The following is a 21349-nucleotide window of genomic DNA, read 5'->3' on the forward strand; positions in this document are numbered from 1 at the left end:
GCAAATGAAATCAGCCATCCAGCCAGCAAGCCGGCCAGCCGGGAAGACGTGAAGAAAGAATTACTGTTATAAAGATACATTTTTCTTTCTTTCTTGGTTTCTCCTTCTGTTGTACAATTGTGTGTTGCTCTGTTCAGCCAGCCAGCCAACCTGTTTCTCCGGGGCTCCGTCCGGGATGGGAAGAGCGCAACTCTTGCCGCCGAGAGCGAGACTTCTTGAACGTCTTACGTGTCCCGGATGGCTCAGTGCTGTGCTAGATCTTGATCGGTTCGAATCGTACGTGGAACGTTACGTTTAGCTCCTGGTTTGCCCTCGTCAGCAAAAGGGCTCTTTCGAGGGCGTGACACAGTTTTTTTTTAAGTCCAGGGGGGTTAGGAGATGTTTTTCGTGGGTTCGGAATAAGAGTGACGAAACATTTTTGGAGAGAAATACTGAGCAAACACAGAATCGATTAGCACCGCGTTTTTTTTTTGTTAGTTCGCAACTGATAGTGACCTACTTTAGATAGGAAAAGAAGCATGATGAAGGTTAACGGTAAATACCTGTGCGTGATATCATTGGTGATATTTTCGATTAGTGGAAGTGCTTATACGACACAGCGATCGAACGTCCGGGATGACGAAGGCAGTCCGTTCCTGGATATGGCCTCGGAGTTCTTGCAGTCTCTTGGAAATCAAAATGGAGGCGGTGGAAATGCGGCAGCTGGGCTGACGGGAATCGCTTCCATGCTGTTGCCACTGATGGCCAATGCTAATGCCGGAGGTGGTGCCAAGTCCAACAATGATGGTGTTGGAGCGATCCTTTCCGGAATCGGAAGCATGTTGGCCGGGGCCAATGGTGGCAATGCCGGAGGTGGTGGTGGTGGATTTGATCCCGCTCTGATTGGCAATGTGATCCAAATGTTCGCTGGAGCGAACGAGGATCAACAACCCCAGAGACGATCCAACAAACGACAGAAGCGTCAGCAGAGAGCCGAAGAGGGTAACCCCATCCTTGATACCGTTCTGACCGTTGCTCAAACTTGGCTGGCCAATCAGAACAGCGTCGATCATGACGAAGATCGGGAACCTCAACATCCTGGATTCAATGGGGACACGATCGCCAATCTATTGCCACTAGCCGTCCAGGCGTTCCAATCCTTCTCCGGTCCAGACATGGAAAAGACTCAGGAAAAGCACAAGGATCACTCGTGGGTTCTGCCACCCTTCCTGGAGCACATCCACGTCATGTGGGATCAGTTTACACAATCCGAGCTGGCACAAGCCCTGTGGACCAAGATCGGACTGGATACGGTGTTTAAGGGATTTGTGGGTCGCGATGGAAAACTGGACTACGATAAGCTGTTTGCCACGCTGCAGAACCAGAGCTTCCGGCGACGGTGGATTAAGGCGGCCACTATCTATCTGGCTGACTGGGCCAATTATATTGCCAACCCGGAGGTCTATCAGAGGTGAGTGGCGTGGTGATGACGAATTTCAAACATGTTGAATTAACTGTGGGGCAAGAGAGTTGCGCGCAAAACCTAGCTGGAACTAGCTAGAGCGAGTTAGTCATCAGTTGGGGTAATTGGGGGTGAAAATTGATGAGAGGACAATCCGTTGTGACTGCGTATGTTTGAATATAAAGTTACATTAAAATCCTTCTTGGTTTATGTTTGCTTGAACTAATTTCATTTTGATGTTTCAAAATATGACTGTGAGGTGACCGTGGCAAACTAAGTCATAAATAATTTGAGGACTTTGGATTGATTATTACAGTGAAAAAAAAATAACATGTTTGCGTGTCTCAGGGATCAAATCATCCCCTTAATGCTATAACTAGATAACTCAAACTTTCTATTTTTAGGGTTCAATATGTCTAAACATAAATAATAATTAAATCTGACAGATTTTCTCAGATCATAAGCGTGTGATTCAAAGTAAAGAAGTCAAAGATTACTTTTCAATAATATTATCTGTACCTTGTGCAACGGTCAAACTTTCAATGTTGAATAGTTCGAAATTTGGATTTTCGAGTTATTTAGCAACAAGGGAGCAAAATGATGTGTCTCCAGTAAATTTTGGGTGGCAGAATCTGCTCTCAGAAATGTTCCAGCACGTCACAATTTTAAACTACAAATCATTAAAGTTGTATAAAACACTGGACCTAAAAAACGGTAGTTGCTCAATATAATTTTCAAATGACAATAGTTTGCAAATCCAATAACAGTCATTTTACATAACCTTGAAAAAATACGGAACATCTCCGGAGTCTTGTGGCCAATATGCATGGTCAAGCAAGTTACTGAAAATAGACCAAATTTACCGTGGACTGCTTCCGGATGCATCCAATATCATTCTTTTGTCACAAAGTTATAAGCATTTGAAATTGATCAAAATTTTGCATATCCCATGTACGAAGATACTGCATGCCCTTGGAAGTCGAGAAATTTCCTGTAAGATCCTTGACCGGTGGGATTCTAATCCACGACCCTCGGCTTGGTCTTGCTGGATAGCTGCGCGTTTACCGTTATGGATGGTTCTCCGACATAACCCGGAAAATCGATACCTTGAATGCAATTTACCGGAAGAACCATTACCATTACCATTTACCGGAGAACCATTACCCGGAAGGACTATATACCGGAAATTTGTACAATGTTGACTGAAAAATGTTTGAAATTACTACCGAACATAATGGGCAGAGGAGGTTCTTCCTTCAAAATACAAAAGAGGAGTCTAAGATTTCTTCACATCATGTATATATGCAGCATCTCCAAATTTTTGGGCTTCATAGGTAATTAATCCTTTTTTTAAAAATGAGCTGTTCTTTCAACTTATCTGTGCACTCGTGCAGCTTGTCATTGCTGAACTGATAAATCAGCTACAGCTATGCAACTTTTTTTTTAACATTCGACCGTCATTTCTCCATGTGTCCGAAAGTTAACAAATAAGCAACGATTATAATATTGCATACAGTTTTAGTTCTCCTAATGTCGTTTCCGCAAATGTCAATTACCCGAATGCAAATCCCTCGAATGACCCATTTCGGGTCATCTGATATGAACCCTTTATTTAGGCGATTGTTTGGAGTTTGACCAATTTCGGCATTTTTAGCAATATGTGTTTAGTCTAAAATGACCAAATCTCGCGTTCAGTATCGCAGGCGTATCTGCATTAAGCGATTTTCCCTTTTATTCGAAAAAATAAAAATTACATGCAACACTGCGAAGGACGATGAGTACTTTCTGGTAAATCATAAGGCTGATACAAATATTATTTTCTTTTATGTCACCCCCCCCCTCTTCAAAAATCCGGAAATTTTGAAGGGGAGAAAAAAAAATTCATCATTTTTTGACATCAGTTAGGTTTTTTTTTAATTTTTATAGTAAAAACCAGGTTTAGTAATGATCCAGATGACGATTGTAAAAAGTTTAACAACTATCATTAAAAATAAAAATTCAATTAATACCTAACTTTTTTTCATTTTTATTTTTTGTTCCTTATTTATTTTTATCCCCTCCCCTCGTACCTTCCAAGTGGTCTCGGACATAAAAGAAAATTAATATTTGTATCAGCCTAGCTACAGTCAAAAATAGTCGCTTGGAGAAGTTATTAGCTGAAAAAAAATCAATGAAGAGGAATCGATCATTCTTACATCCTTATGATACTGAACGCGAGAAATATATTTTTATTATGATTGTTTATCGTACTTTTTTATCACCCTGGCACTGAATTCGGGAAATAAACGTTCAAAGATATGACATTTAGGAGAAACATAGCTCAATCAGGCAAATTTAATGGGAAAAGTTGATCTATTGAGGTGCCACACCTTGGAATCCAAAGCGTGCTGCTTTTGCCTCTTTGCGAGGGAGCGAAAACATACTAAGCAGAGAGGCAACAAACAATGAGCGAGAAAGATGTAGTACAAAACACAACAGAGCAAAAGTCCATCGAAAAATATTGACATCACATCCGTGAGGGCTGTTTTGTTCGGGCTGGACACTCAAAAGTTCTTTAAAGTGTGAGTAATGGTGAGCGCAGCAACAAGAGAGAAAGAGTACCAGATAAACACCAGATGCACACTCACTCGAATCGTTTTACTCCTCAAAAAACGTCAAAATCGCCTCATATTGGCATCGCCGAGGAGTTTCTGTCAAGCCTATAGCTAAGGCACTAAACTAATTCTTGATCTATTTTTGGGCTTTCCGCAACTCAAAAAGCTAAAATAAGAATTGTTCTGTTGTATGTCGCTTTCCTCGCAAGATTAATGTTTCGATATTTTGACACAATATTAGAATTGGATCCAAAACTGTTTTTACGGTTGATGAATTAATCCATATAGCAAAACAAAGGAATTTAATGTGTACTACACACGAAGTTTGCAAGAAAATAACAGCAAATCGATATGGACGTTCATGAGTCGATCCATAATTTTAAACACACAGGTCGAGCGTCTGGATTGATATCAGTGTATCGTGTGGCAAGCACGATGATAGGATAGATATATCAATATTCTGCACCCTAAGGAAAATATTTTCTATTAATTAGACAAAAACCTTCTGAATATTGGCAATATGAAAACAAAACAAAAAGACGAGGGGGGGGGGGGGGTGCTTGATATGCTACGTATTTTCCAAGGGGGGTATCAGCATTTGTGACGAAATGCTACGAGGGGGGAGGAGGTGTAAAAAATCAGCGATAAAAAGCTACGTCATTTATGGACGGCCCCTAATTGGAATCGCATTTGCGAAAAAACTGGACAGTTACATATCAGGTGATACGAAGTTCCATAATCGGAGTCACAACTATCACACACACAAATGTGTCAGCACGCTGAATATTTGCCATGTGATAGTTGAGTCGGCAGTGTCAACGCTCTGACCAAGAAACTGCAATCCTGCTTTGACAGATTTGTTAAATACTTCGCCACCCTTGGAGATGGCTCAGTAATGTACAATTTTGTTTGACGACATGACTCCAATCTGTTCCAATATTGCTTGTGCTGAGTTGCCGCCCAAGAGTTTATCTGAAGCTTCACCCAGCACTTCGAAATTGGAATAGCAGGCTCAGGGCCAATGAAGTCATGCGATGCTCCATCGCGAGCTAGCTCATCTGCCAATTCATTTCCAGCGATGGAAGAATGGCCGGGTACCCATACAAGTTTAACAGAGTTGACTGAATTCAGTTCCTCAATTTGAGTTCGACATGCGATAACAAGCTTCGACCTTGAGTTGGTCGAAGCAAGAGCTTTTATAGCAGCTTGACTATCTGAACAGAAGAATATGACTTTACCCATTACGCGCTGTTGAAGTGCTGATTGCACTCCACACATAATAGCAAATATTTCCGCCTGAAAAACGGTGCAGTTTCTACCAAGTGAGTAAAACTGATTCAGCCTTAGCTCACGAGAATATACTCCTGCACCAGCTCTACCTTCAAGAAGGGAGCCATCAGTGTAACATACTATATTGTTTGATATACTTCTTTCCAAATAGCCAGACGTCCACTCTTCCCGTGAAGGGAATTGTGTGGTAAATGTCCTGTAAGGAAAGTGACAAGCAATTGTGAGATCACTTGGAGCAAGGACAATTTTGTCCCAATTCACCAGAAGTAGAAACAACGAAGTGAGTGTAGATTTACGATTCACTGGATTTTTCTCCAGTAGATCCAGTACCCATAAACGGTAAGAGCAAGAAAGTGCTTCTTGTTTAAGATATATGTGTAGTGGCGCAACATCGAAAATGGCCTCAAGCGCTGCTGTGGGAGTTGTAGAGAACACATCAGACCTCGCCATCAGGATGTAGATGGCCCAATTTTGATTGGATTGTTCTCACATCGCCCTTTTGCCACCACACAAGACATCCATATGCCAATATTGGTCGAACAACTGTTGTGTAAATCCATTTGATATATTTGGGTTTGAGGCCCCAAGTTTTACCAAAGGTTTGCCGGCATTGACCGAAGGCCATGCAAGCTTTTTTGACTCTGAAATCAATGTGAGGTGTCCAAGAAAGTTTGGAATCTAGAATGACTCCGACATATTTTACTTGATCAGTCACATTAATCTCAGGGCCAAAAAGACGTAAAGGTCGAATTCCATCGCGGTTTCGTCTTTCCGTAAAAAGAACAATAGATGTTTTATTCGGGTTAACCGAAAGGCCATATTGGCGACACCAACTCTCGACTATCTGAAGAGCACTTTGCATCAGGTCGAATAAGGTGCTTATGCACATACCAACGATCAGAGCTAGATAGTCGTCGGCAAATCCATATGTTGGAAAACCGCTATTATTGAGTTGCCTCAATAGCGTATCTGCTACGAGATTCCACAAAAGTGGTGACAAGACTCCCCATTGAGGGCAACCGCAAACATTAAATTTTCGAATCGCTGCTTGACGCAATATCGAGAAGAGATGTCGGTTTTTGAGCATTTGATGAATCCAATTGGTAATCATTGTAAGTAGCCCATGGTTTCGCGCGGCTTCCGATATGGCATCGAAAGACACGTTATCAAAGGCACCCTCAATATCCAAGAAAACAGCCAAGCAGGATTGCTTCTGAGCGAATGCTTTCTCGATATCGTATACAACTTTGTGTAAAAGAGTCACAGTGGACTTTCCAGATTGGTAAGCATGTTGATTCACATGAAGAGGCATGTTTGCCAAATAAACATCACGGATGTGATGATCGATAATGCGTTCCAGACATTTCACAAGAAAAGAGGTCAGACTGATTGGTCTAAAACTCTTCGCTTCTTCATACGACGCACGTCCTCCTTTCGGGATAAACTTTACAGTAATATCACGCCAGGATTTGGGAATGTACCCGGTAGCAAAACTGCTTACAAGTAGCTTTTTCAAAACATGTTTTGATAAACTCAAATCCCTTTTGGAGCAGAACAGGATAAATCCCATCCGCTCCTGGAGATTTGAAAGGAGCAAAACTATTAACCTTTCGGTCGTCGCGCGAATTTTTGTAACGCGAGTAGTCGCGCGTTGTACTTTGTACAACACCCTTGGTTTTGCGAATATCTCAGGAGTCTGACCACTTAGATAGATGACGTCTTCGGCAAAATTGATCAGTAGCTTATGGGCTATCATTATTATAGACAAGAAATTCGGGATTTTGCCACTAGGCGGCGCTAGTGAGCATTAAGCTTTTGTTTCCCAGATCTCATGATCCTGACCACTTAGAAAGATGGCGTCTTCGGCAAAGTTGTTCGGTAACTCAAGGACTATCATTGTTTGAGCTAGTTGATTCAAAATGTTGCCACTAGGTGGCGCTAGTGAGCATAAAACATTTGTTTCGCAAATATCTCAGGAGCCTGATCACTTAGAAAGATGGTGTCTTCGGCAGAGTTGTTCAGTAGCTCAAATTCTTTCTTTGTTTAATCCTTAAAGTTAGAGATTTATTAAAATAATGATAGTCCCTGAGCTTCTGAACAACTTTTCCAAAGGTGCCTGTCTAAAAAGTCAAGATCCTGCAGTATCCGCAAAACAAAAATTTCATGCTCACTAGCGCCAAGACACCATCTTTCTAAGTAGTCAGGCTCCTGAGATATCTGCAAACAAAAGTTTCGTGCTCACTAGCGCCGCCTAGTGGCAAAATTTTGAATCATCTAGCTCGAAAAATGATAGTCCTTAACTTACTAAACAACTTTGCCGAAGACGACATCCTTCTAAATGGTCAGGATCCTGAAAAATCTGCAAAACAAAAGTAAAACTTCCATGCCCACTAAAACCATCTAACGGTTAAATTCCGAATGAAATAAAGTACCATCAGATAGCGCTTCACCTCCAGAACAACTTTTCTAAAGACCCCAAGTTTCTATATTATCTGGATTTCGCGATATCACGATTTCAAACTGTGGTTTCCTCGAACCGTACATAGTGCGTTCATTATTATGCGACTTCCATGTACATTTGTTGATTTACCGTATTATATAATATAAAGGGTCATACTGTAAATAAAAACTGCCGATCATTGTTCTTAAGAAGATTCTTGAGGAATACATTTAGGTTTGGTGTCGATAGATATCTTTGTTGCAAAATGATAGCATATAAATCACAACTGTTGTACAAAGTACAACAACGCGACAGCCCGAAGGTTAAGTGCCCATTGAATCGATTCAGTAGTTACGATACTGTAAGCCGAGGCCAGAGACTCGTAACTACATGAAAAGACATTTCGTTCATCCGTAGATGCTATGCCCACACATCCGGGGAAGTTTGTATTGAATAAACATTCTAATACTTCTTCATCGGAAGAAGTAAAGCCACCATTAGGTAAGCGAATTTCGTTCACTTGGAAATCCTTAGATATTGCAAGGATTTTGTTCAGCCGACTGACTTCACTCAAACTGGAAACATTTGTACAAAGGTTTTTCCAGCCGGATCGTTCAGCAGAACGAAGAGCCTTCTTGTAAGCCTTGCGAGCCGACTTGAACGACTCTGATCCAGCTGAACGGCGTTTGTTCCAACTCCTTCTACATTGTTTCCTGAGTCTAGTCAGATCGGAATTCCACCATGGGGTCCCTCTTGTAGTCTTTACAGACCGCAGAGGACATGCTTCTTCAAAAGCTTCCATAATGTAGGATGTTGTAGTATCAACGGCATCATCCAGATCACTTGGATTTTCAATGGACGGAGAATATCCATGAAATTTGGACGCAACCAATTCAATATAGAGTTCCCAGTTTGTTGAGCGGGGATTCATAAAACGCAAAGTCTGCGCAGTTACATTTGAATGTTCAAAGAAGATGTAGCGATGATCAGATAATGATTCCTCATCTGATACATGTCAATTCGTTCACTCGCGACTGATTCTATTCGAGCAGAGCGTTATGTCTAACACTTCTTCTTTATTAGAAACCATGAAAGTTGGGCGATTGCCCAATCCTAGGTCTGTACTACTTAAGTATTCCATCAGACTGGAGCCTCTCAAATTGATATCTGAGCTGCCCCAGATGATGTGATGAGCATTGCCCACAATCAGCGGAAGGCCTATTGTTACGCAGTGTACGACAACTCGTTTGAAGTCATCAGTTGGGGATGGTTCATAATGTGGTAAATATACCAAACAATAGACGTATTCCCTGTTGAGGTCACCAACAGAAACATCGATTGTGACAGCACATACATCTCTGGTAGTTAACTCAGAAATGAGTGTAGCAACGATTGCTTTATTAACGAGCACGCATGCGCGGTGCATGGAGCGCGAGTTTGCCATTTTAAGTTTGCTGAAAGTAGCAAAAACTATGTCCACAACGTTACCTAGATAGAAGTTCCCTCTACGAAAGTAGGGTTCTTAAACTAGCGCCACTTAGGCTGCACCATTTTGCATGAGTCTGCAAAGATTGATCGTCGCTGTTCTTTTATGCTGAAGATTGATTTGAGCTAACCTAACCGTAGCCACTACTCAAACTAGGCAGGATTAAGCTTTTTGCAATCTCAGCACGAAAAAGATCAGCAACGAAAAAACCAGATCGTTATCTGCTCGGGCAAAGGAGGTTAATATCGATGATTAACTCCTGATGTGCCCAAGCAGCCAGAAGTCGAGAAAATTATCGCCCTTTTTAGGACATTTCATTGCCACATTTTGTTCTAAGATGTTGAACATACCTCATTTTGCATCTCGATCCAGTGACAGCGACAACCGTACTCCTGATTCTTTGCTCCTTCGGCCACAAAAGATAAATATTGTTGGGAAGAAAAGAAACCAACATTGTGGTAATCAGAAGATTTATGTTTTGCTCCCTCTTACCACTACATGAAAACACTAAGCACGTGATATATCTGTCAAAACACTGGATGACATTAAAACATAGAATATAGAGCGAATATTATACTATAATAGTGCCTATTTAATACTTGTATGCATCAGGCATAGAAGCATTAATTATGCAAGGGTTTGTTTGCAGTGGAAGTGCTGTTATTAGGCGTGTCTGAATTTGTAGTGGTATTATAATTCCTGTATGCATCTATGATGCTGATTTAGGGCTTATTATTAGTGCTTGTGGTTACTTGGGACTTTCATGACTTATAAATAAGCAAACTGTTTCATAGGCATTATTCACCAATATTTTTCAAAATGATATATCTCTACACCTTCAGTATGATTTTTCTTCCTGAATGCAGGAAAATAAGTATGAAGGTGAGCCTCATTGACTCAAGTACCGAAATTTCTAACGAATGTAACTTTAGTGCTAAAAATATGTCTAAAATAAAAAATCAGGAGATCTCATTTCGGGGTGAAATCGATCACTTATCAATGCCATTATTGTTAGTTTTCAAAACAACTTCACATAATAAATTTGAGCTCCCTGAATCCGAATATGCTTGTCAAACACTTAACAATACAATATTTATAGAAATAATGAATGTTTAAATTTCAAGAATAATGCAGAAAACGCCTAAATGTATGCAATTTCCTAAGGAATTTCCTGATATATAACAGAAATTCAATAATTTCAACCAAATTAACGAATTGGTACGAGTTTTGGTTATGAAATCTAGTTTGGGGATATATCTTAAGTATCCTCACAAACTTTCAGGATTATACTAGGTCCAAATCCTTGTCTAGAATTAGAAGTTTATTGATGTTTGTTGACACTGCACCGTACTAGATTATGAAATTTTACATTATTTACATAGAAATGAACATTTTTGAACACAAAAAACTTCACAATACACAATTTGGACATACTTACGACAAACAACGTTCATTCACTGTAGGTTACATTGATATTTGTGCTCCATTAGGAAGAAATAAAATCGAGTGACACAGTGATCAATTTCACCCTACTGATCAATTTCACCCGAATTTACGGTATCTTTTTTTCTAAAATGGCTCTATGCAAAATGGTAAAGAATTATAATTATATAAAAAACGACTACTTCATTATTTCTCAATAGTAATGGAGTAGAACGATATGCACTTAACAAAGGACACGGGTATACCACAAAATAACAAAGAAAAATGGTCGCAGTGGTTCATCCCTAACAGAAATAGTAAAATTTATGCCGTCAACCATAAGTAGACCGTGTACTATTATACTTTACTATGAAATAATAAATAACAACCACAAGTTTCTTTCAAGTTTTTTTTTTCGAGCAAACAAATTTTTCTTGAGAAATAACCTTAAGATTTCAGCTCAAAATTCATGTAATGATTTCTCCAGGAACGCCATCAGAAATTTGAGAATTATCTGGGAATGAAATATCATGTTTTTCAATTAAAGGTTTTGCTTTCACAAACATAATGAATTCCGTTATGTCATAAATTCCCAGTACTGGCATTTTGTATAGATATTTTGTTGAATTATTTCACAGGAATGTGTCATTCAATTCCTATGAATGTGACATGACAGTCAATTTGAATGTCTTTGAATCTTTTTTAAATACTTGGAGTTTTTATTATTCCTTAGTTCGGAATCTAGGTAAATTTATTTGAATTTTAATCAATTTGAAAAAATAACTAAATAACAGTATAAGACGTTAAATTCTACTACACTACTGATAAATTTAGCAAAGAAATTGGACAATTCTCAAATATCAGCTGATTTATGTATATCGAATGCATTTGAAGTTGCTGTAAGTCTAAAGTGCTCTGAATATGAGGCCGCGAAATTCAGCCTTCGCCGCGAAATTTGAGACATCTCTCGAAATGCCGCGAAATTAGTCAAATTTGGAGATTTTTATAAAAATCACAGTGATTTCCAGTTTTTTGCTAATGAAAATGGTTTATTTATCTTGAAATCCAAGATCCATAAAATTTTTAGTTCTAACTTGGACGACTTTCTGGTTGGCTACTTTTGTTTCAAATTTTGCATTATCACTCTAATATTAAAATTGTCATCTTAATTTTAAAAATAAAAACCAAATTTTTTAATGAAATTCCACGAAATGTTCATATACAAAGACAATTTTTCCAAAACTGTTTATTTTTGGGTAAAATACGGCCAAAAGTATGGGACCGCGACAAAGCCGCGAAATTTTGAATTAATCGCCTTGGTCACACGCAAAATTTCCAAAATTTTGCCGCGAATTTCCATTGTCCCTAATAATAACATCAACGTTTTTCAGGGACCTTTCAACAAGTGCTTGTCCTAAAATTTAATCAATTGCTTCTTCAGATATTCCTCAACACAAACCTACAGGAATATGATTTTTCTTCTATGCATAAAATTACTCATAATAAACCTGCTCTACCAGTTGCTGCGAGAAAAATCTAAACTGTCCAGTTCCAAGACATATACTGCCCTTCTCTGCCTACTTGTCCCATGTTCTTTGTAAACATTGTGGACCGCGGGACAAATATGCGTAGAACGGCAGTATACCACAAAACCATTAAATAAAATTGGAACAATTTGAGTTGCAAGTTTCAATATTCAACTTAATCCAATAAAATATTGATTAATATGATGATTTGGGCCACCAGCGAAGTTGTTCTTAGATCTCAAGAAACCGAAACCAATCTAGGTTGTCATTTGAAAAGCAAGTTGAAAAGTATTAATCTTTCCATTTGTATTTGATTTAACAATTACGATTTGCTAACGAAATCGTTCGAAAAGAAATGCTTTGGGGGACTATACTGCCGTTAATCGCAAGTCAGTCCCATATGTAAAAAATAGGCATTGAAAAAATGAACTGTGAAGTTTCCAAATTCGTTTTCCATACGAATATTCAAAAAATTCCAGACAATTGGAACATGTTCAAATCTTAATGAAACTTTCATTCTTTCACAATTTTCACGTTTTTCTCTTTAGATTAGTATACAAAATTCAATCGATTTCCATAATGTTTAACCAGATAGCCGTAGCGGTAAACGCGCAGCTATTCAGCAAGACCATGCTGAGGGTCGTGGGTTCGAATCCCGCTGGTCGAGGATCTTTTCGTAAAGGAAATTTTCTCGATTCCCAGGGCATAGAGTATCTTCGTACCTGCCACACGATATACACATGCAAAAATGGTCAATCGGCAAAGAAAGCTCTCAGTTAATAACTGTGGAAGTGCTCATAAGAACACTAATCTGAGAAGCAGGCTCTGTCCCAGTGGGGACGTAACGCCAGAAAGAAGAAGAAGAATGTTTAACCATTCAGAATGATGGAGTACGATGAGTAGTGAATCTAGAATAGTAGTCATAATCATTCACCCTGCCAAGATATTAGTTGAAAAGAAAATCGACGAAGAGAAAATGATCATCGCAGTTACGCCCTTGTGATACTGAACGCGAGAATTTGTTTTTCCCTACGGTATCTTTCCGAAAAAAATATAAACACGATTATTTTTTGTGTTACACGGTACGGAAATCTGTATTGTGACTGATATGCGATTACATTTCATTATGGGACAATTTGACTTGCTGTTTTTTTCATATTTTTTCCGAACAAATCATATTATCTCATTAGTGCAGCTGAAAGATATGTTGAAAACTGAACTCAACTCAATTTTGGCCAAAATGCAAATGGGATGACTTGCGATTCACGGCAGTATACAGAAATTGAATAACTTTTATACAAATATATAATGGACGCATTTTTTCATGGCTGTAAAAAACCTTTACAAACGATAGTTTGAATATTGCTATCAAAATCATAGTCGCAAGGACATGTACACCCAATGCTAAATCCCACTTGTTTGGCCGACAGTCTAACATGTGGCGATAGTGTGTAAACGTCAAACACGATCGAAAACGAAGCGAGCGGTGCGGGAGGTCGATTGACCACCTATCGTATATTTAAATCGATCGTTAATAAGGTGGTCGATGGACTTCAATGAGAGTGTGACGTGTGTTTGTCTGTGGTAATAAGTACCACAATTTTTACCACAAAATATATTCAAATCGCAAGAACAATTTCGAAACAAATGCTAGTAAAGAAGAGTTTTTCGAGAAAATGTGAAAAAATTTTGCCAAAATCTCAAAATGTTACCATCAAAACGTCAAGAATAGGCAGAATGTATGAACATTTTTTGTCAGCGATATGGAGTGAAAGCTTCAAATAGTAAAAGTTGATGTGGTGATAATTTAGACAAAATTTGAGAAATAAATTAGGGCAGATTTTTTTTTACAGAGGAGAAGTGTTTGAATAGTGTGACCGGAAGCCGTGACATATTTCTGACAGGTCTGTTCAATGAATTGTTGGTTTGGAGAAATTTTTGGTGGATAGCCAGGAGGGATGTCTATCTTATGTTTCAAAGAAGTATGTATCAAGAATAAGGTACCCCGGGGCAAGTGAGAATCCTGGGTAAGTGGGGCGTTCCGTCATGGCTCACTTAGGAAAAGTTTCTCATGGGAGTATTCTTCTAGAAAAATGAAGATACAATGGCAAGGAATGTATTACGTATAAAAAATATTGTTATTTTTATTACCATGTGGTTCAAATAACAGTTGTCAATTTAGCGCCATTTTCAATTTGCATGATGAATTGTAACACGTTTCACGTCTTGTATTAACTTGCAAAAAATAAATGTGTTATAAATCGAACTTACAATTTTAAGTATTATTACAAGCTGCTAACGATAAACCGGTATTTTGTTTTCATTTCATATGAAATTTTCAACGGTCTAACTTACCCCAAAATATCATTATGCCCGGTGTAAGTGGGACCTATCAAAACAAAAACCAGAATCAAAACTTTTTCTACACGTTTCAAACATATTCCTAGAGAGTAGCACTAAAACATTCAAACAAATGATTTTTATCAAAAAAAAAAAAAAAAAAAATCAATCTTAAATTACGTTATTGCATAAGAGGGAGAAAATATGTGTAATTCTTCTATATTATTTTTTATTTTTGAAACACGAATTCGAAATTGAACAGACAGAGATAAAATTCGAAAGCCTTCATGAGAACGATTACTTTTCTATTTTAATTGAACTTTATTTGTTATTTCTACCAAATTTAGTGGTTACGGAAAACAATTTCATTTCATTAAGTAGTTTTCTACCATGCATTAAGTAATAAGAGAACATATTAATAATTTCGTCAATTATTAAATGTTTATGTGCTACTTTTTAATGAATAGCTTATAAATGATATAATTTGAACATATTTTATTCCTCTTTACGCTTTTATTGAGGAATTTTCAGTTGCTATCAAGTGCAATGTGACATACTTTAAAATAAACGTTTTCTTTCTAAAGCTTTACGTATTTTATGGTTGGTTCCTTATGTACATCAAAAATGTACTCAAAATAGAAAATCTATGATTTATCAAACCTATTATTGTAATGGTTGATTTATTGATGTGGATTGACGCATGAAACTGGATGTGTCCCACTTGCCCCGTCTAGCGAGCTAACTGTGTCTAATGGCTCTTTCTAAAACTGTCTTCTAAAGTTTTCACAATTTCGAATTTATTCGATCAATTTCATGCATACACTAGCAAATATCGTCTTCTTGATGCTACAACTATATAACTCGAAATTTGAAACCTTATTCTTAATTAGATCTTTGAAATATCCAAGGCTTCTTAGCGTGTGGTTCAAAATACACAAGTTTAAGTTTATTTTTCAATCATATTCTCAGCGAATTACCATCACCTTGTAAAACAGTCATATTTTCGAAGTTGCGCATCTCAAAATTTCGATTTTTGAGTTATCTAGTTGTAGCATTAAGGGGACGATATGATGCCAATATGTGATTGTATTGTTGGATTTGAAAAATATTTACATTTGAAAATTTTATTGAACTATTTGTTTGAACTATCGTTTTTTTATGTCCCACTTGCTCCGGGGTACCTTACTTCTTAAGAAATGTGAGCTAGAAACTTCCCCAGAGTTCCAATCAAATATGATACAATAAATTTGTTCAGAATTATGAAAAAAAATCATTCTTCGTTTCTTGTTTTAATCTTGTGTCTGGATTCTGTCGATTCCAGCACAACATATCCAAAAAAATTCTAAGGGTTCCGCCAATATATTATGTATTATTTTCATCCAAAATTTACCATTGAAATTGTTCAAGAACTAATTTTGAAATATATTTCCAAAAAGCTCATAGATTTCGAATTTCTAGATTTCTTCTATTGTAATTGGATGATTGACTTTTTGAAAAACAAGCCTTGTCTAGGACAGTTAACTGTTCAGGTATGTTTTTGTTTACTGCAGATGACTGATTGCTATCCATAATTATAACGGGGAACCGGTCGTTTCGCATAATGGTCGTTTGGCATACAGAGAATTATACAAATGCTTTCCCTAAGATTATATGTGTTCTTGTATAAAATTTTCGTTCGCTGTCATATTTTCGGACTAATGCTTTCAGTTTGACTACTAACCATTGAGGTCAGTTTAATTTATACTTATAACTAGAATCATCATCTTCTTCTTCTTTCTGGAATTACGTCCCCACTGGGACAGAGCCTGCTTCTCAGCTTAGTGTTCTTATGAGCACTTCCACAGTTATTAACTGAGAGCTTACTATGCCAATGACCATTTTTGCATGTGTATATCGTGTGGCAGGTACGAATATACTCTATGCCCTGGGAAGTCGAGAAAATTTCCAACCCGAAAAGATCCTCGACCGGTGGAATTCGAACCCACGACCCTCAGCTTGGTCTTGCTGAATAGCTGCGCGTTTACCGCTACGGCTATCTGGGCCCCAAGAATCATAGTTTCAGAATTAATCATCAATCTTACCTTATCTCTCTTTATCAGATATGTCGCAACCGGACAAATGATGGCCAACGGCTTCCTGCAATCGCAGGGATACCCCAAGCAAGCGCTCCTGGATATCGACCGGCCCAGCGAGAGCATCTCCAACCTGATCGATCACGTCGCCAAGAAGCACCTGCAGGTCAAGATCAACTCGGTGACGTACGTTAAGCCAGCCGTCAACTACGTCAAAGATCTGTTGAAGCTGGGCAAAGCCAAGCAGATCCTCAAGCAGTACAACGTCACCGAAATGACCGACAAACTGACCGATACGCTGAATTTGGAGGTTTGTTCAACGGGATCGCGCTATGTTGGAAGGGGGTTATAATGCAATTTTCATGTAGCCATAAAAACCAGCTTTTAATATGGTTTCACAAAATATCTGAGGTACACTATTTTGCGGTTTACTAGCTTGTATCTTATGATCAACTTCCTGTAAATGAAAACTTGGGGTACATGAAAGTCGCATAATAACCCCCATTGGACGTACCGTGCGGGGCACGCCGAATCGCGCACGTGTCTGGACTGCTAATGATCATTTCGTTCCATTTTTCGCACACGTTATTCCAGGTAATTGAACCGGTACTGAAAGTTCATCGCGCCTACCGACATGCAATCCAGACGCCCCACTGCGATAAATACATTCTGTGCGAAATCAATTCGCACGATCCGAACGAGAAGCGGGCGCTGGGAGGCTTCAAGCAGGGTGTGACCCGATTCGGCAGCATGGCGGCCTCGTGGTTCATCAGCCAGGAAACCGGAACGCCCTTCTGGACGCTGTTTGCCATTATCAACGATCCGCACAACTGCGAGGTGGGTAGAGTTTTTGCGATTTGATACGTACCGAAGTTGTATATTGGGGCACTCAAAACTTATATTTCGTTTGCACTTCTGAATTCAAATTACATAAAAAAAGAAACTCAAAGTTTGAGCCAAAAATATTGAGATTTAGAGGAGACCCAAGCGATTTAAAAGTGAAAAATACCTAACAGTTTACGAACAAAATCGTTTATTTATACAAATTACATTAAACCCGCACTACAAGATGGATGAAATCGTTTGATCGATGACCCGTTTTTGGCAACATATTTGAGAGCCATGAAAAAAGTGACTTTTTGTAAATATCATTGTGTATTTTGTTCTAGCCATTTAAACAGCAGGTCAGCTTCATACGAACCGCATTCCAGAACTTCATATGCGTCAGATATTCTCCCAAATTACACCAGCTAAGTAATAGGGCTCCCTTACACGCCTTTTCATCTCGGAATAGTTATGTATTCGTAACAATTCATACAGTCATTTATCTACATTACTATGTCAACTTGATTTCCCACATTGATACTCAGGCATTCATGCTGTGTGACCAGCCCATTTGAGTCTGTCGGTTGGTGATACACTCATTAAAAAACTTTGTTGTGCAGATTCGGAACCACGCGATTGAACAACGCATAAGAGCAACAAAAAGTCTATGATTCATACAGAGTTTTAAACAGAAACTACGTTTTGTTCTCAAAAAAGCGTGCGATGAATACAATTGAGAGTGTTTTAAATGTTTGTCTATGGTATGAGTGTGTATGTTGATCTATCTGCGCTAATTATTTAGAGCTGCGTTCACTCTTTAGAAGATATTTATCTTATCGTCATATCAACATTCTTTACCAATGGTGATCAAGCCATATATTACGTGTCATATCAAGATCGAATATACAGGCCGCACAAATTTTTTTTTACGAGATCTTGGGGATCGTTAGCCGGAATTAATAGTATCCTAACTAGAACCTGAAAAATACTTGCAAAATCCTAGGTTTTTCTAGTGGGTTTCAAAGAATTCTAGGCAGATTTTTGAAGATACTGAGTGCAATCTGGAGATTGGGAGTTTCTTGCGGGATCCTGAGTATTATTTAGGGAAGGTTTAGATTTAGAGCATGTATAATCAGTTATTGGTAATGCAACGCAACATCCGGCGATTCATAGTTGATTCCTAAGATTTCTGGGGCGTACTGCAAATTCTTTGCAGGAAATTGTGGATTTCTAGATATTTGGACTATTTCTGGCAAAATCTTGAGAATGCTGAATATGTTCCCAGCGGATTTGGGCTAGCAAACCCTCCCCCCCCCCCCCCCCCCAGTTGTTTCGAGGCTTATCCATTTTCAGCATTATCATGCTGAAGGTGTCTGGGTTCAATTCCCGGTCGGTCCAGGATCTTTCCGTAATGGAAATTTCCTTGACTTCCTTGGCATACACGGAAAAAAATCCGTTGCCGGAACAAAAAGTCATGAATTTATAAAATTTTATGTTTCATGATATCATGACTTAAAGCCATGAAATCGTGACTTTTATGCAAGTATTCGTATGCTCAGGGCGTTACACAAATCAAACTGTCACTTTCTTCACCTTAGTCAACGTGTATCATGGCGATCGGTGATGTTGTCTAGTGAAATTATATAAAAAAGTTTTGATGTTGGAAAAGTTTGAATTCTTCGTAACCTTGTCATCATATCGATGACATTCTCTGCCGGAGCTATTGGATGTTTCATAATGTACTTACTTCATCTTGACTTTGCAGAACCGGACAATGTTTGACTTTGAGCGAAGATTTTGCTTGACAAGCTCGTCGGCGATTTTAACTGTTCGGAAGTCCTATAACAGAGCAGCTCACAAAAGGCCTTCGGCAGCCGGATGTTCCAGTTCCACTTTCCACATCCGCAGAGTCGTTAAGGAGTATTCCATCATTCATGCAATCCACCAGCCTAGGGACCATTTGCCAATTCAATGGATGCTCGAAACTACATTTTGCGTACAAACCTAACCACCGAATTTTCGCGTTCTTGCTAAAGATGTGACACTCGTTAGTGTAGTAAACGAAAGATGCCATTTTAAGATTTGCATCTGATCGCTACAACGATGGTTAACAGAATGCTTTCATTCGTCTCAAATGAAGCCCGCGAACCAGTGGAACGAATTTTGTTTCGGTTCAATCTCAGAGCTTTTTGCTTCGACACTCAACTCGTCACACGAAGCGCAGCTTTGAGCTCTGTGTTCGCATCTTCCGATCTCACACGATTGCTTCAATTTCCCGCCGACACAAAGCTTCTTTGCCTTTCGACCTGTTTACACGCAAATTCGACTAGGGGTGTTCAAACTGCTCGTTCAATTCTCATTCCATACACGCATAACCTATTCTAGCAAATAATCCAACAGTCAGGCTGTAACCCACTACATTATTCCTCTTCTCTACTCTGTGAACATGTATTTTCAATTAATTTTGCCAATGCTGTACATCAAAACTCAAAACAAAATAAATTAAAATTTTCTGCCTTGTCCAATCCAAATCCAATCCAAATCCAATCCAAATCCAATCCAAATCCAATCCAAATCCAATCCAAATCCAATCCAAATCCAATCCAAATCCAATCCAAATCCAATCCAAATCCAATCCAAATCCAATCCAAATCCAATCCAAATCCAATCCAAATCCAATCCAAATCCAATCCAAATCCAATCCAAATCCAATCCAAATTCAATCCAAATCCAATCCAAATCCAATCCAAATCCAATCCAAATCCAATCCAAATCCAATCCAAATCCAATCCAAATCCAATCCAAATCCAATCCAAATCAAATCCAATCCAAATCCAATCCAAATCCAATCCAAATCCAATCCAAATCCAATCCAAATCCAATCCAAATCCAATCCAAATCCAATCCAAATCCAATCCAAATCCAATCCAAATCCAATCCAAATCCAATCCAAATCCAATCCAAATCCAATCCAAATCCAATCCAAATCCAATCCAAATCCAATCCAAATCCAATCCAAATCCAATCCAAATCCAATCCAAATCCAATCCAAATCCAATCCAAATCCAATCCAAATCCAATCCAAATCCAATCTAAATCCAATCCAAAACCAATCTAAGTGTATTACGTTCATAATCATGTTTGTTTTCGTTCTCGCGATTCCAATCCAAATCCAATCTATTTTCAATCCAATCCAAATATTATCCAAATTCAATCCAAGTCTAGTTCAAATCCAATCCAAATTAAATTTAATCCAAATTCAACCCAATCCAATTCAATCCAATCCAAAACCAATCTAAATCCAATCCAATCCGATCCAAGTCCAATGTAAATCCAATCCAATCCAGCCCATATCCAAATTCAATCCATAACAAATCCAAATCCAATCCAAAACCAATCCAAAACAAATCCAAATCCAACCCAATCGAATCCAATCCAATTCGAGACAAATACAATCTAATTCAATCCAATCCATAAAAAATCCAAATCCAATCCAATACAAATCCAATCCAAATCCAATCCAAATCCAATCCAAATCCAATCCAAATCCAATCCAAATCCAATCCAAATCCAATCCAAATCCAATCCAAATCCAATCCAAATCCAATCCAAATCCAAATCCAATCCAAATCCAATCCAAATCCAATTCAAATCTAATCCAAATCCAAATCATATCCAAATTCAATCCAAGTGTATTACGCTCATAATCATGTTTGTTTTCGTTCTCGCGATTCCAATCCAAATGCAATCTATTTTCAATCCAATCCAAATATTATCCAAATTCAATCCAAGTCTAATTCAAATCCAATCCAAATCCAACCCAATCCAATTCAATCCAATTCGATCCAAAACCAATCCAAATCCAATCCAATCCAATCCAAATCCAATCCAATCCAAATCCAATCCAATCCAA

At 38.4% G+C, this 21349-nt stretch overlaps 1 protein-coding gene across 1 annotated transcript in view; it reads left to right on the plus strand.

The window, feature by feature from the left end:
• Positions 1-222: 222 nt before the first annotated feature.
• The window catches only part of LOC110681558, a 30586-nt gene continuing 9459 nt past the window's right edge, over positions 223-21349 (plus strand). The window contains exons 1-3 of the mRNA XM_021857632.1: positions 223-1450; positions 16639-16921; positions 17206-17448. Coding sequence (XP_021713324.1) covers positions 519-1450; positions 16639-16921; positions 17206-17448 — 1458 coding nt within the window. The 5' untranslated portion in view covers positions 223-518. The remainder of the gene's footprint in view (positions 1451-16638; positions 16922-17205; positions 17449-21349) is intronic.

Source organism: Aedes aegypti, chromosome 1 (genome assembly GCF_002204515.2).
Source record: "Aedes aegypti strain LVP_AGWG chromosome 1, AaegL5.0 Primary Assembly, whole genome shotgun sequence".
NCBI lineage: Eukaryota > Metazoa > Arthropoda > Insecta > Diptera > Culicidae > Aedes > Aedes aegypti.